The sequence below is a fragment of the Argiope bruennichi genome, chromosome X1 (assembly GCF_947563725.1).
Source record: "Argiope bruennichi chromosome X1, qqArgBrue1.1, whole genome shotgun sequence".
In the NCBI taxonomy this organism is placed as follows: domain Eukaryota; kingdom Metazoa; phylum Arthropoda; class Arachnida; order Araneae; family Araneidae; genus Argiope; species Argiope bruennichi.
Window position 1 is genome coordinate 114,711,929 of NC_079162.1, and position 15,596 is coordinate 114,727,524.

Below are 15,596 nucleotides of genomic sequence, written 5' to 3' on the forward strand. Positions count from 1 at the left end.
TGAAACGCCGTACTGCGTGCTTGTGGGGGCTCCCCTCGATATTAGATAGGTGTACCAGTTTTTCTGGCTTTTCAGTGTTTACTAGCAAACATATGACTGGTAACTAGGTTTTGGACTGTATAATTAGTATTACTTAGACAAAATATATGCTTCCTTTACAGGCAGAAGGAAGGCCGATTAACCCTTTATAGGGCCATGGGAAGTATGCTTCCCACCAAATTTATCAATCTTTGTATAAAATTATGTAGGTTGTCATAAGTTCTGACAAATTTTTTTAGTAAGTCAGAAACTTAGATGCTTCAGTTCTTTATCTCAGACAAAATGATGCGTCTTGATTTGTTACTTAATTATTAATTAACCAAATTAATTAATCAAATTAAATTTATCTAATAAGCTAAATGAATCCCTTTTCTTATTCTAATTTCAAGCCTAAAAATATTTTAACATAATAGGACTAGAAAAAAAATGGCCCTTTAAAGAGTTAAGTGAAAAAATTCCATAATGCAGAAATAGAAAATTTGGATTAAGATGATACTGAAAGGCTGAAGACCATGAAAACATTCATGCCCACTAAAAGAATGGGGAATATTTTCAGACGCAGCAAATCCAATCTTTATTCATAACTTATGTGTAAATAAATTAAGAAACCGTTAATGTAAAATATACTAAATAGTGTAGAAAAAAAAAAAAAGCTTTTCAAAGGCACAAACTTTAATACATATGACAAATTAGGGTAAGACAATTCTTTTAAGTTTCTATAAATAACATTTTGTGCATACTGTGACATATAAGAAATTAATCAGCAACCAGGAAAAACGACACTTTGAAATGGTTGACCTGCTCTGTTTCATTTTGGAAAGGCTAAACAGGAATAGCAGAAACCTTATACATTACCAGAAAGCAATAAAACTACATTACACAATCTAGAATATATTTCAATTTTACTAAATCAAAGAAAATATTTCTAGACACAACTGTCCTTAAGATTTCTTTTTTGATAGTTCCACACTTTAATTACTTTAGTAAGCTATTTGAATATATAACTTAATTAAAAAACCCATGACATTTATTTTTATCTATTGGTGGCAAGATAGGAGGGCATACAATTGATGGTCTAAATGCACAACAGTTCTACAGCATGTCTTGAATAAATATTACTTTTAACATTTTTAAAAAAATTACAACCGATAAACTAAAAGTAAAATAAGTTATACATTAAAATGCAATTTTCTTTATTATTAAACCGTTCTTTCTTGCTATCTAGTTCCAAATCATTTATTCGTTATAAATCTCTACTCTTCAGGCTATTGCATATTTTAGTGATTCCTTTTATTGCACATTTGAAAGAGTTAAAACTTCTCAGAAAAAGGGGTTGGAGAAAGAAAGGAATTATACTATTTATTAACACAATTATTTAAAAAAATAATCAGTGTATTATCATATACCATAATTGTAAATAACTTTGAGTAAAATCTGTCAATAGGAAGTACGCCTATCCACTTGAAAAAATTCAAATGCAGTAACACACTAATGCAATGAGCTAGAAGTGTGAAATTTGGTGAATGGGTGACTATCGACCTAAACTTCTACATTAATATAACTGAGAGATGCAACAGACTAGACAGATGAATTTCCGTTAAAGAAAACTACCCCCACAGTGCACATTAGTATTAAATCCCATCAACCAGTCAATGAAGAAAATATCATAATACATTCTTCATAATATTCAGAAGATCAAAATAAAATGTAATGATGATGCCTCACACTATGTAAGTACACAAGGCAGAAAAAAGGAAAAGACAAATGGCATTTGTTTTTTTTTTTTAACTTGCCTAATTACATGCCCTTAAACCTGATATAAGCTTATCTACAAAAAAAAATAAATTTTAGATCTTTTTGTTTCATCACTAATAAAACTGAATTTAAAAAACCTAATCATCTCCCAAACATAGAGCACTTTGAAATCAATAAAATGATAAACATCTATAAAATAAAATTAGGTAACAGCAACCTTAAATCTAATAACTTCAGCATAATAAAGCAAAAATTTCAGTTTTTTCAAAAAGCAAAAATTGACATTGATTTCCTTTGTAAATGCCTTTAATAAAAATAATATTTTACTTATCAACTTGATATTAAAAATTCAATAACAAATTCACTAAATAATAACTCACACTAAAAGATAAAAATATTTATTTATTAAAAAAATACAAAAAAAGACAAAACAAATTTTGATTTTAAAAACAGTCAGAAAAAAATTATTTACAATTTTAAAATATTGTCTTAAAATGATTCAAAGTTTCTGAAAAGATGATTCAAGCTGTACACAACGGCTTTCTGAAAAGGACAATGATTCTAAATATATTATCTCAATGAATTAAAAGTAGCTTGATGCTAATGATACAGCAAATTAAAAACCGATGATGTTGAAAATGAGAATAAAGCATAAGAGCTCTATTCTGAAAATTCTTACTGTGCTAAAACAGTAATACAATCAATTCAAGATGAGTCAAAGTCTCTGTCAAACATTTGTTTTTTATGCAGTATCAATATACAATTAAGAATTTAACAATCCAGAAAATAAGATTGATTTAAAATAATGATTCAAAAATTTGACTCATCAAGAATTCACCGTAACCGAGCAGAAAAAAATTGATTTTAAATAACAAAAAAATGGCAGAGGATATAATTTACCCTCAAATAATTTAAAGCATTAGAAAATTCAACTCAACTGCTCTTAATTCTTTCATATGCATAGTTTTTTTTTTTTTTTTTATCACTGTTTTTAACAGACAACAGAAAGTGCACTAAAAACCAGATCCAATAGGAGAAAAAAAATATTAAAATTTTCCACAGCATCTATTCAACATCACAGCAAGATTGTAATCAAAGAAATTTGAAAATATATTCAATGCGTATAGTGAGTCGCATAGAAAAGACCTAGGACTAACAAGAATATATTTCCCTTCAGCAGACAAATCATACAAAAGAAATAATTTTTCAATTGCAATAACAATGATGAATTAATTAGAAGATTTGGAACTATCAACCAAAAAAAAAAAATCATTACAAAAATAAAAGTAAATATTTCCCGAATCAAAACTAATAAAAGATATATTGTATTTAGAGAACACTAATGTTTCTGCATCTAAAACACAAATTAACTTGACCAAATTAGAAATAAATATAAAAAGTTTAAACGTAAAAATGGAACAAAAAAGAAAAGATGAATCTGGCCTGCAGACTTTTTCATGGGTCACCCTTAAGCAAGGATTTTTAACTGTGAGGGATCTGATTTTCGTCCAAGTATTGACCCCTCGTGACCCAAATATCCCAAGAAATTGAGGTTTTTGAAGATTATAATTAATATCATAAAGTCAAAGACAAAAATTACAAAATAATAAGAAAAATATTATTTCAAAATTCAAATCTAATCAAGACCCCAGCAAAATTGAATCAAACTAAGCTACAAACTAAGACCATTAAATCATAAATAAAACCAAAAAGTGCAATAAAATATAAAAGACAAAGAACTTACCAGTTGAAAGTAAAAACTTCAAAAACTTACATAAAGAAAATAAACCTATCAGTTTATATTATTGATAGGTTTATTTTCTTCATAAAAGTTGAGTTTTTACTTTCAACTTGTAGTTCAATTTATCTTTTATTATGATGAGGCACTTTGATCATGCATTATAAACGTATTCAGTTTTAAACGTGAAAAGTTGAATTTAGTTTAATGATAAGTTTAGTTTCATCATAAAAGTTGTTACTTTTAACTGGCATGTTCTTTGCTTTTATATTTTATTGATGTTTTTTGGTTTTATGATTTAATGGTTTTAAATGTAGTTTGGTTTGATTCAATTTTGCAGTGGTTTTGCTTAGATTCATTTAGAATTTTGAAATAATATTTTGCTGATTATTGTGCAATTTATTGTCCTTGATTTTATGATTTTAATTCTTATCTTCAAAAATCTCAATCTCAAGGGAATTTTCGGGTCACGTGGGGTCAATACTTGGACGAAAATCATACCCCTCACAGAAAAAAAATTCCTGGTTTTAATCCTCACATGAGGGTGACCCTTGAAAAAAGTCTTCAGGCCGGATTCATCATTTTTCTTTTCTTTTTTGAATTAAATGTTTATTTCTAATTTGATTAAAAGATTTGAGTTATTTTGCTTCAGTAGTAAAGGAATTAACAAACTATTATTATTTCAAACTATTATTATTAAGCAACATTAAAAAAGTTGTAGTCTTATATAATGCATAAGTACAACTTATGATAAATACAATTAAATTTCAGAAAAAATTAAATTTTAAATTTTCCATTCTGGCAAAAAAAAAAAAAAAAAAAAAAAAAGTAATTATGAAGTAATGTTTTAGTAACTTCAGTAATTTAACTTTAATACTTAATTCTTTCAAAAAACTTTGCATTTTCATTTTTCCCTCATCAAATAGCAAAACACATAAGAAATATTCTTAGATAAAAACGGAAGCTTCAATCATGAAGTATAATTTTCCTTTAAACTGAAAGAAGTATTTTAATAACAATCCTTCATGAGAGAAGCATACGATTTTGCCAACGTTTTCGTTTTTCCACATTCGACACTTAAAATTTAAAAAAAAAATCTTAAAATACATATAAAATGAAGATTTTCCAATTTGAATATTTGAAAATTTCTTAATAAGAATGAAAACTAAAAAAAAAAAATACATTTACTTAAAACACAGTGAGTAAATATTTTTAAATGAAATGGCTTTTGAGAATTAGAAACCAGTACAAGACGTTTTTTCGTAAGATCACAAAAAATAGAAAATTTAGGAGTGCTAATTATATCCAAAAATTTCAAATACTCCAACAATTTTAAAAGTATTCTCATTAACAACAAAATAATGCGAGTCATACCAGTTAACAATGCCCTTCTCCCTATCCACCGAAATTCAATATTTATTCATTGAAAACAAAAATGCCCAGTATCGTCAGTACTTTTATTCAATGAATTTCATTGTGTCAAAAAATTGAGCCTTTTCTGCAATCTAAATTTTAACATTTTCTTGTTATTTTAAAATTAAAAAACAAGCAAATACCTTCACCAATTGGTGTATTATAATGCTCGAGAATGATTAAATTTGATACGGGAAACGAAGAAATCCGTGGAAATGTGTCATGTTTGGGTAAATTAAAAATATTTCATAATTCAATAATTATTTGAACTAACCAAGTAAACTATATACAGTGATTGGTGTACTTAAAAAAAGTAGTAAGGGACAAAGTATAAGATATTTTTGAACAAACTTTAATGCTAAAGAAAAGATTTATATTCCGAAATTTTTTTAAAAGGTTACATGTATCTAAAAATCCTAAATAAAATAAAATTTGTTTCAAAGCATTATTAATTTGAATTCCAACAAAAAAAAAAAAAAAAAAAAAAAAATGTTTGTCAATGGATTCTAAAACTTACCGCGCTTTTGCGCATGCGTTACGATTGGTTAATTCGTCAAAATAGGGATGAAAGGCAAGGCGAAAGGAGGAGAGGTTTACCTTTAACAATAATGTAAAAAACGATTCCTCACGAAAATAAAATTAATAAATTTTGAATTAAAATAAAATAATATGGTCAGAAACGATACGACATTCACATACACATGAAAAATTTGAAAGAAAAAGTATCTAATAGGGCGGAAATCAAGGTCAAAGAATGATGAAGAATTCCGGAAATGCGCTAATCCTTCCGGCTCTCATCCCTTAGTGAGATAGAATCGTCGAAAAATGGTAATGCCAGAATACTGAAACGGACAATACGCACTATACTGAATCAACTGTTTTCCAAATCAAACTTAATGATAAAAAAGAACTTTAAAGTAGAACTATCAAAATGTAAATAGAAAGAGTAAGTGATTTTTGGCCAATGACTTAATATTTTGCTTTCGATTTTATAAATATAGATATCTAAAAATTATCTTTCCTGAATAATATTAAGACGTGAAAAATATTTTTTCTTTGTTCCGTTTACATGAAGTTTGAAATAAATAAAGCAAAGGGTTAACATAATAACATTTGAAAAATTACATGCCTGCAAATCATAGCTAAATCTGAGAGATTCAAAGTCAAAATTTGAGACATTCAAATTATGAGTTCAATTTATTCCACACTTCAAAAAAAAAAATGATTTAATAATAAATGCACATCAGATTTAAAAATCAGACAAACAATACATTCAAACAGAATACAAATTACTGGTATCAATTCAGTTATAAAATTAATACTATTAACGAAATCGCCAAACGTATCAGTTTCTGACTATGTAACACAAATCTGAAAATGATTAACACAAAAATGCAAAGGCTTACTTGAAACTGCTTTTATATTTTCTTTCATCGTGCCATGTTTGTTTCTTTTTAAACGACTCAATCGATTATCTGTTTCACGCAAACTATAAGTTCCAGATTTTTTACTGGTACTACATGCATCATCATCTTTTGGTTTGAATGCTCCCATCTGACGTCTGTAAAATGAAAAAAAATAAAAAATAAATAAATAAATAAAGTTTTACAACATTAAAAAAAAATAGAAGCTCTTGGAAATTCAGCACAATGAAAGTTAGAAAGGCAACAGATGTTATTGGTAGTATTCAGTAATTTATTACACGAATCACATTCATAAAGGATCAGTAAACAATATTTGAAAACGTACAAAAGTAAATAACACTAAATATTGCAGAAAAAAAATGAAAGTTGAAATAATTCAAATTATTTGAATTAAAAACATTTCTGAAAAAGGCTGTTGCCAAATGAAAAATTTTTAGATTTTAGTAATTCTTTTTTATTTGTTCAATAAAAAAGAATTGCAAAAACAGGCATACAAGTTTTGTGAAGAAAAGACTTTCCTATTTGTATATAAAATGTAATTAAAAAATTCTTTCCATTAAAAAAAAGTTTTTACAAAGACTTTTAACCTAAACCTGGCGAAGAAAGGAGGGAAATGCATACCTTTCGCAAGTTTCACATTCACACAATGAATTTTTGTCACCAAAAAAGTTTGCACCATAGAAGCAATTAATTTCATCTCCAACTTCTATGTCTCGAAGAACCTCTACACATGCTGTATCTCTTCCTGTTGAGACCAACTAAAACATAAAACAGTAATTTTCATTCCATTGCACGAAAAATTTATCCAGATCTAAAGAATAATATGTTACTTTTTTAAAAAATGTCAAACACAATTATAATTTGACCTTTATGGTCAATCATAAAGGTCAAACACAATTATAATTTGACCTTTATGGTCAATCATAAAGGTCAAACACATAAACAAATGCTAACTAGATAATACTGTAGGTATAAGCATTGATCTTTTGCCCTCCTCATATTTACCTCTCATTAACACAGTAAGTCACCAAGTATAATCTATGTGACACCAATTTTGCAAATCTTCAGTAATAGAATTCCTCTAACATATTCATTGAATGTATTCAGGATCTCCACAATGATAATGCCAGATTACACAAAATGATGGCAATATTCTTTCTGAATCGCACATGAGTGAATATCATCAAGAATATGCAATAACCCTTATCTCAGATTTTTTTAAGCATGTGTTAGTGAACTCTAAAAAAATATTTGCCACTAGTTATTTCATTATTTTTTCTCTATTCTTTGCTTTAAAATTGATTTATTTTCAAATTCTGTCATCAAAAATTTCCCCACAGTGGGAAAAGTCAAAAATTATAAAAAAAAAGTTCGAAATGTATCATGCAACAACAGAAAAAACCCCATGGTTCTCGGACAAGGAAAATTCCTTTCCATAGCAGCCCAGCTTTTCCCTAGCACTTCATTAAAGTAACATTGTTGCTTCTTTTCTGTTCTGAATTTCATTTTAAGCATCAAAGGGAATTAAGTGATTTTGTTAATCCTCTGACTGGGTAAATTCCAAAAATCACTATTTAGATGCGATATTTACAAATAAGTCCAAATATTTTTCAAACAAAGTGAACCGATACTAAATGTTACACAATAATATAATAAAAATCTGTAATCTTGAAAAACACTAAAAACTGCAAAAAACGCGGGATGCAACAGAAAATGGACTAACTGTCAACTCGCTGGAATAAGCAATTGAAGGGTTAATATACTTAGATATCACATGCAAAATAAACTAAATGAGTGAATATACTTATAGACTGAAAAAGATAATCCTTATTCAAATAGGTGCTTTTAGATAAAGCACAAGAAGAATCACATTTACAAGACAAAGGTTATAAAACATTTCATATTCAAATTAGATAATTTTCATATTAACAAATTAAATCACTACACTTGTATTCCTTGAATTTAATCCAGCACTTAAAAAATATTCTGTCAATATATATATATTAACTTTGGTAATTTTAGTTGCGGGAAAGTGAAGATAAAATGCCCAAATTTCAGCTTCAAGTATATTCAAAGGATATCTGGTGAAATGCATTCTCACCTGTTATTAAAATAAATAAAAAAAATAAACTTTCAAAATGAAAACCAATGTATACAAAATTTTCTGACAATAAAGAACTTTGCAATTCTATATTCATGCCAATCATCCTTAAATCAGCCAACAATGTTATGAACATACTCTATAGTATAAACTGATCCTCCAATAACTATTAAGAGTGAAGAATTAAGCAAATAAAGGTTTAGAAAAATTTACCTCACAATTAGCTCTACAGTCATGATTTATAAATGCAGCAGGACCAAGCCACAACTGAGCACAATTTTTACGGCAAGAATACATGACACTGAAGTCATTTCTTCCTGGTTGTAGTAACTGAGCTTCTTCCTCTTCAGTCAATTCCGCAATTACACCAACCAAAAGAGGAATTCTTTCATTTTTGTACCTAAAAGAGGAATACATGTGAGGATAAAATAGAATTAACTATATAAAAATTGTTTTTAAATAGAATAAAAAACAATTTCACATCTGATAAAAAAATATTAAATTCATTTTTATCACAATCAAAAACTAAGCATATAATGAAAACAAAGATGAACAATTCCATACAATTCAGAAATGATTTCATTATTTGCATTGGAGTGATAGTGGTGTTCAGGTAATTTAATTTTGTCAATTACTTAAGTCTCTATATAATCTTAAGAAGTGTTTATAGCCATAATTCATCTTCACATAATTAAACTATAAAAATTTGTTCATGTAATAATAAGCATATGCAAATACAATTAGAGCACTAGTGCTAATTTTGTAGCCATTAAAATAAGGCATTCTGATATTTCAGCAGAATAGCCTTTTAAATAAGTTCACATCACTCCATATGCGTTTAAGATGGGATTTAAAATATAACAATACTAAATAAATAAAAGACTGAATATAAACACAATAACAAAGACCTTCAAAACTAATAGCTTTTTATCACATTTCCAAAAAACATTTTAATACCCCAAAATTAATTCAAACTATTTCAAGAGATCTTTGTACTTAGTCTGTTGAACATAATAATATGTAAGGCAGAAAGATAAATAATTAACAGATAAAGTTTAGTTTCCTCATGAATAAAAATACTACTAGAAGTCCCACTCATCTCTGCCACAAATGTCAAAAAACGATGTGAATGAACTTTAGATTATCTAAGAGCAGCTACTTAGTCATTGAAAAGCCATGTGCAAATTAATCAAGAATGCCAAGGTGAAAATCATAATCAATGTTCAGATAAAATTTCATATAAAAGCAATAACTGAAACACCTTAACTTCCAATATCATCAAAAGATCTATTATAATAAAAGCTGCTTTTAAAACTTAAAGATTATAATCTGATTGAACTAATCAAAGTTCTCTTCATTATTTATTAAATCAATTATTTGCCATAACAATTTAAATTGTGTAATTTTATACAAATATAATATAAACTAAGACAAGTTCACCAAAAAGAGAAAACACTAACTTCAGCTTGAAAAAATAATTTAACTAAAACTGTATATTTCATATTTGACAATTATTTTTCAATTTATGTGATAACTTTTGGATGCCAAGTATTTTATTTTTGTTTTTCTATAAGCATAATTCGTTACAATCATACAATAATTAGATATCAAATTTGAAATAAAGTAAATTTGCTACAATATGCCACTATACAAAAATACTTATGAAATTAAATTTGGTTATAAAAATTCCAAGACAAGCGATAACAATAAATTGAAATCCGAAACAGTAAAATTGATCACCAAACTACCACACACTGAACAGTAATTCGAATGAAATTAAATTAAAAGGGCATTGTTACTTAGCTTTGTTTTTCCTGTATAAAAACAAATGAAAAAGAATCAGGTAAGAAGATTAATTAGTTTGAAAATGTAGATTGTTTCAAGCCAATGCCTAAATTTTTGAAACCGTAAATGCAAACATTTATGAAGTGATTAAGAAGGACAGGGAAAAACAGCTAATCGTTTGCTTCACCCTGTCTCAAAATGCAAAAACTTATCTTACTAAGAATATGAGCAAATGCATTATAATTAATATACATACAGAGTAAAAACACTTTAAAAGAAACACAAGACGGTATATCATAGTATATATATGGGCTTTTATGAGTTATTGATGAAGTTACACCAAATGCTAAAAAGAAAGAGTGAACATTTTCTATAAATAAACATTCTAAATCTATTTTTGTTGAAATGAAATGATAGTTGCTCACATACCATTTTTTGGTGGCACATATTTTAGCTCCCATATAATTTTCCATGGAATATCTTTTACATGGCAATACTTCAAAACCAGCATTTCTGTCAAATATTTGTAAATAACGAAACACCTGCAATATATACATGTACAATGAACAAGTTTAATTATCAACAGCATCAAAAGAATAAAATTATGAGAAAAAATGTTTTTAATTGGTTGGCTGATTAAAAAGTCTGTAAATTGGTTGTAATATGGATTTAATCCGACTTTTTATCGATTTGATTTGACTAATGATGCTGACCTTCTCTTTAATTGACTCTAAAAAGGTTAAAATGTGAATTAGGTCCATTAATTCAGTAATTAATTTGTTTTTCAATCTTTTAATTTATTAAATGAAAAAACTTTGAGTTGAAAGAATAACACGAGTTGGACAACAGAAATGATAAAAGTTATTTGAAGTCCAAATTATATCCAGAACATTCAGTACTGAATATCTGCTGGTTCAAACTAGTACACAAAGACATTCAGAGTCAGAATAGCAATCCAAATTTAGACGTTTTGCATGCTTTATTTGCTGTTGAAATTAGCTTTAATTTTCTGTTCTGAATAGTTAATGTTGAAAAATTATGGATATAGTCACTTTACCCAGTAATATTTATTTTATCCATTAAATTACTTTCCTATAATTTTTTCAGTTTGATTTTCTTGAAATTCTTCCAATAAACAAAATAAAGTAGCTGTGTCAGCAAGATGATAAATAAGAAAGGATAAAAATAATTGATTTATTAACAATTGAAATTCATTCAAACACTATATTTAGAGAAAACTACATGTTCAAATTTTTTAAACACAACTGGCATATAACAAAATTCCACTATCTAATACTTTGTATACATAATCAAATTTTCGAATGACGGCAAGCATTTTCCAAATTAAAAAGTTATTTGAAAAAAAAAAAAAAAGCTGATGTCAAAGAATACTAAAAAGTGAATGAATAAATCAAAGGAAGTTAGGCATGCTACTTATAAGAAATTACCCTTGGCATAAAGAATACTTACATGCTCTTTGAACATTTTTTGCTGATGTTTTGATTTTGGATGAAAGTATGCAGTAGCCCAGTCACCTGAAACCAACTCTACATATGCTTTTTCATAATTCTGGTGAATACCAAAATTTAATATAATGCGTCTCAGTTCTTCTCTATTAACTTTAGGAGGTCGAAATCTAAAAAAAAATTAATTAATTAATTAAAGTCTCTATTCAAGTTCACAATTTCAGAAGGTTTCAATTAATGTCAGAAGAAAAGTTTAGCAAATGCAAATAAATTTTAATACCCCTTATAGAAAACGAGCCATTATATTAATAAATAATCCCATTTAACTATTTTAACCACTTTAAAAAAGCTATACACATGAGTAATCTAGATTAGAGATTTTTAATATATTGTTAGCAAACCTCAGATATGGTCATTAAAGTACTGACAGTGCATACTTCATCAAACATTTTAATTCAGCACACAAAAAGTTAAAGGTAAGGTCAGCTTTCGGAACATTAAATCAAAATTTCCCATAAATACACTAAATTTCTTATCATTTATCTTAACAATAAAATGTATGAATTATGAATCAATCTCTAACATATATAAACACTTCATGATGTGCATAGTTGCAAATATAAAAAAAAAGATACATTTAGTAACAGGCAATACAGGAGTGGAAAATTAAAAATATCATCTAGATATGCAAATTTGTTTCAATTAACGCCTTTTGTAAATACAGCAGTATCAAACCGTAACAAGTTTTCTTAAAATTAATTACTTTTTCTAAAAACACCAAGTTGTGATTTGAAAATTTTTAAATACAGGTGAAAGAATCATGCTCCCAATTAATGATTTTACTTGGGAAAAATAAAAAGGTTTTTAATGCAACAGCATCAGTAAATCTATACAAAATTCTATGCCAGTTTTCTTTTACATCATAAAAGGGAATCAATTTATTATTGCTTAATTTTTAAATTTAATGTTTCACCATATTTATAATTTTCTTCAAAAAAATGCTAAAGCAGTTTAATAAATTGTTAAAAATAATGTTCCCAGAGAATGCCTTTGGTAATCCATTACTACCATTTGAAAATTAAAAAACATCTTTAAATTACTTTGCATTTCTATTATGCATTAGTTTCTATGCAATATGAAACTATATAGAATAGTATTATGTAGACAAAGCAACATAGGTGGATTCTACCATCAAATACTTTCTGGTCCCAGAAGTTTCAATAAAATTTTTTATTTGAATTATAAATTCTTATTTTGCTTAGAACTTCAAAACAGGGGTCCTACACTAATTAACTAAAAAAATCCAAGGAATATAAAATTACATGTTTCAGACATAAAATGCAAATGCTAAATTATAATCAAATTATTGTTAGTACTTTCTTGCTGATAACTTTGAGATGTTTCAGTAAATAACATTAAGGACATATGTTCATCTTGCAGTTAATAAGCCAAAACTTAAATTCAAAGTAGATATTAAGAATTGATCCACAAAAAAACTTTGACAATCTTGACGTCTGGATTCATTTCTCAGAAAAAATGTAAAATCTCCTTGCAAATACAATGTAAATCCCCCAAGCAGTAATACCTCATCCATTTTAAAACCATTTCAGTTCAGCAACTAAGCAATATAAAAAAACACTAAATATAACAGTACCACCATTTGGGGAGGGTGGAATCTGTTGAAACCTGTAAGAGTTTTCTCCACTCTTTCCAGACTACTTAGAGCAAAGACTATCAATTAATACTATTCCCATATCAACACTCCTTTTCCTCATTGGTAACTAACTTCCAAGTTTCAATAAAACAATTTTGCATTATTTTAAATATAACAATGCATTTGTATTAGAAGGCCATAGATTTTATAAATGCATGCATTAATCTCTTTCTCTGTGCCTTTGAAAATCCAGCTGCCGTAATTCTCATTATTCAAGAGCTTTCTATTCCAAAAATATAGAAGATAACCATACATTTTTTAGTGCCCCCTTTTCTACACTTAATACTTACCAGTGATCCATAACATTTTGTGTATAGGATTAAGGAGCCATTTTAAAATCCTCTAAGACTTTAATTTAACTATTTCTTTTCACTGACTATCATGATTTGAAGATTCAATAAACAAATTTTAGTATTTCACCATAAAAGCCAATCCCTTTGACATATTTCAATACTAGAAAAAAAGCTTTCATGTATTTTCCTGAATTAAATAGCAATTGATATTCACAGGACTTTCAAAAGAATAATAAAAATATTTTTGTAGCAAGGTATTTTGCTCGCATAATTTAATTTCCAGACTACCAATATCCTAAATATAAAATACCAAAGAAAAACATGAAATTTAAACAAGAATGCTTAACTACATGCATACCTTGTATTCATTTTGTGGGTTGAGAAGTTTAAATAAGGATCTAAAACTAAACTAGTGACTAAATCATCATTTTCACTCAATTCTTTAGCTGACAAACTTTGAGATGAGTTCTGCTTAGTAGAATTTTTCACTGGATTATTCACTAATAAATTATAGCTCTGCAGAGGAAAATTCTGAAAAGGAAAATCTAAATTAATGTTTTTTAAAAGATCAAACAAAAATAATTTAATTTATTTAAAGCAATATTGTAACATAATAAAGTTCCAAACACTTGTACCCCAGTAATGAAAATTCCTTCCAATGAAAGAAGAATTGCAAAAACATCACCACTATAGCGAAAAAAATTAACTAAGAAATTATTTCTTAGATATTTTCTCAAATTCATATATCAAATTTCTAATAAAAGTGAATGTCTATTTCTTTACAATCTCCAGATCAGACTATTGAAATGGAAATCAGGGTATTTAGATGCAGATATGAAACATATTTAAAGACATTTTTCTATTTTTAATTAAAATGTCAATTTTAAAAATTCAGTAAGTTTTGCATTTTTGCACAATTTTAGCTGTCAACAAATTCTGAAATGACTTTTGCATGAAAATTATTTTTACACTACTTTAAAAGTCAAAACATTATTTTTCTAATGATTTCAGTTTTATTGTCGTACCAAGCGCTTTCCAATTTTAGAAACTTCCGATTATAACAGTCTTGCCACCATCATAAGATACAACTGTAAAAGTATAAGTTAGTAAAAAACATCTTTCATCAACAAAACAAAGGCAACATGTGGCTTGAAAGTGTACTTAATTGTCTTTCAAAAACCTCTTCTTCCAGTTTCTTTTCAATTTAGGAAGAAAAAAACTGACGAGATAAGGTATATTAGCGATGTACATTTCTTTCTTTCTTTTTTTTTTTTTATGTAATATGTGCAATTTTGATTTAAACATTTATCATGATAAATAACTAAGTTTGGGAGGCCTCTTCTCTTTGAACTTGTATCACATGTGATGATTAGTCAGCTATTCACATTTTTCATATTCATGTCTAAACCCCTGTTACCTGGGAATCTTCAGATAACAAAAGGATATGCAATAGTTAAGCAAAAAATTTGAAATATTTGATGCATGATTAAATACCTTCCATCCGGACATTTGAGCGGAACTTCGATTAGAGTCGCAGTGTGATGCTTTGCATCATAAAGCAATACAACAATGACTGACAACATTCAAAGCCAACATTTATAAAAAGAAACCATACTATGCATTGTTTTGTTGTGGAAAAAAAAAAAATTTTTTTTTGTGGTTCAAGATAAAACTCTTATGATCATGAGATTATTCATTTTATTTTCATTTTTTCAATGATGTTATTGTATCTCCAGACTGTTTTATTATGTAGATCGTCCACGAGTCATTGCCTATGAGGGTGTGACAAGAAACTTCTTTGATGATTAAGTTAAAAATGTGTAAAGCAATTTTCATAAAAACAATTGTAACGATTTTTTTTTGTTTAT

The 15,596-nt window shown here is 27.3% G+C and overlaps 1 protein-coding gene across 2 annotated transcripts in view; it reads right to left on the reverse strand.

Moving 5' to 3' along the window:
- The window catches only part of LOC129958897 (histone-lysine N-methyltransferase KMT5B-like), a 34,414-nt gene that overhangs the window by 8,931 nt on the left and 9,887 nt on the right, over window positions 1–15,596 (reverse strand). For both annotated transcript variants that reach the window (XM_056071619.1, XM_056071620.1), the window contains exons 3-8: window positions 14,087–14,259; window positions 11,726–11,891; window positions 10,685–10,797; window positions 8,684–8,870; window positions 6,991–7,127; window positions 6,352–6,506 (exon numbers count right to left, since the gene is read on the reverse strand). In XM_056071619.1, coding sequence (XP_055927594.1) covers window positions 6,352–6,506; window positions 6,991–7,127; window positions 8,684–8,870; window positions 10,685–10,797; window positions 11,726–11,891; window positions 14,087–14,259 — 931 coding nt within the window. The remainder of the gene's footprint in view (window positions 1–6,351; window positions 6,507–6,990; window positions 7,128–8,683; window positions 8,871–10,684; window positions 10,798–11,725; window positions 11,892–14,086; window positions 14,260–15,596) is intronic.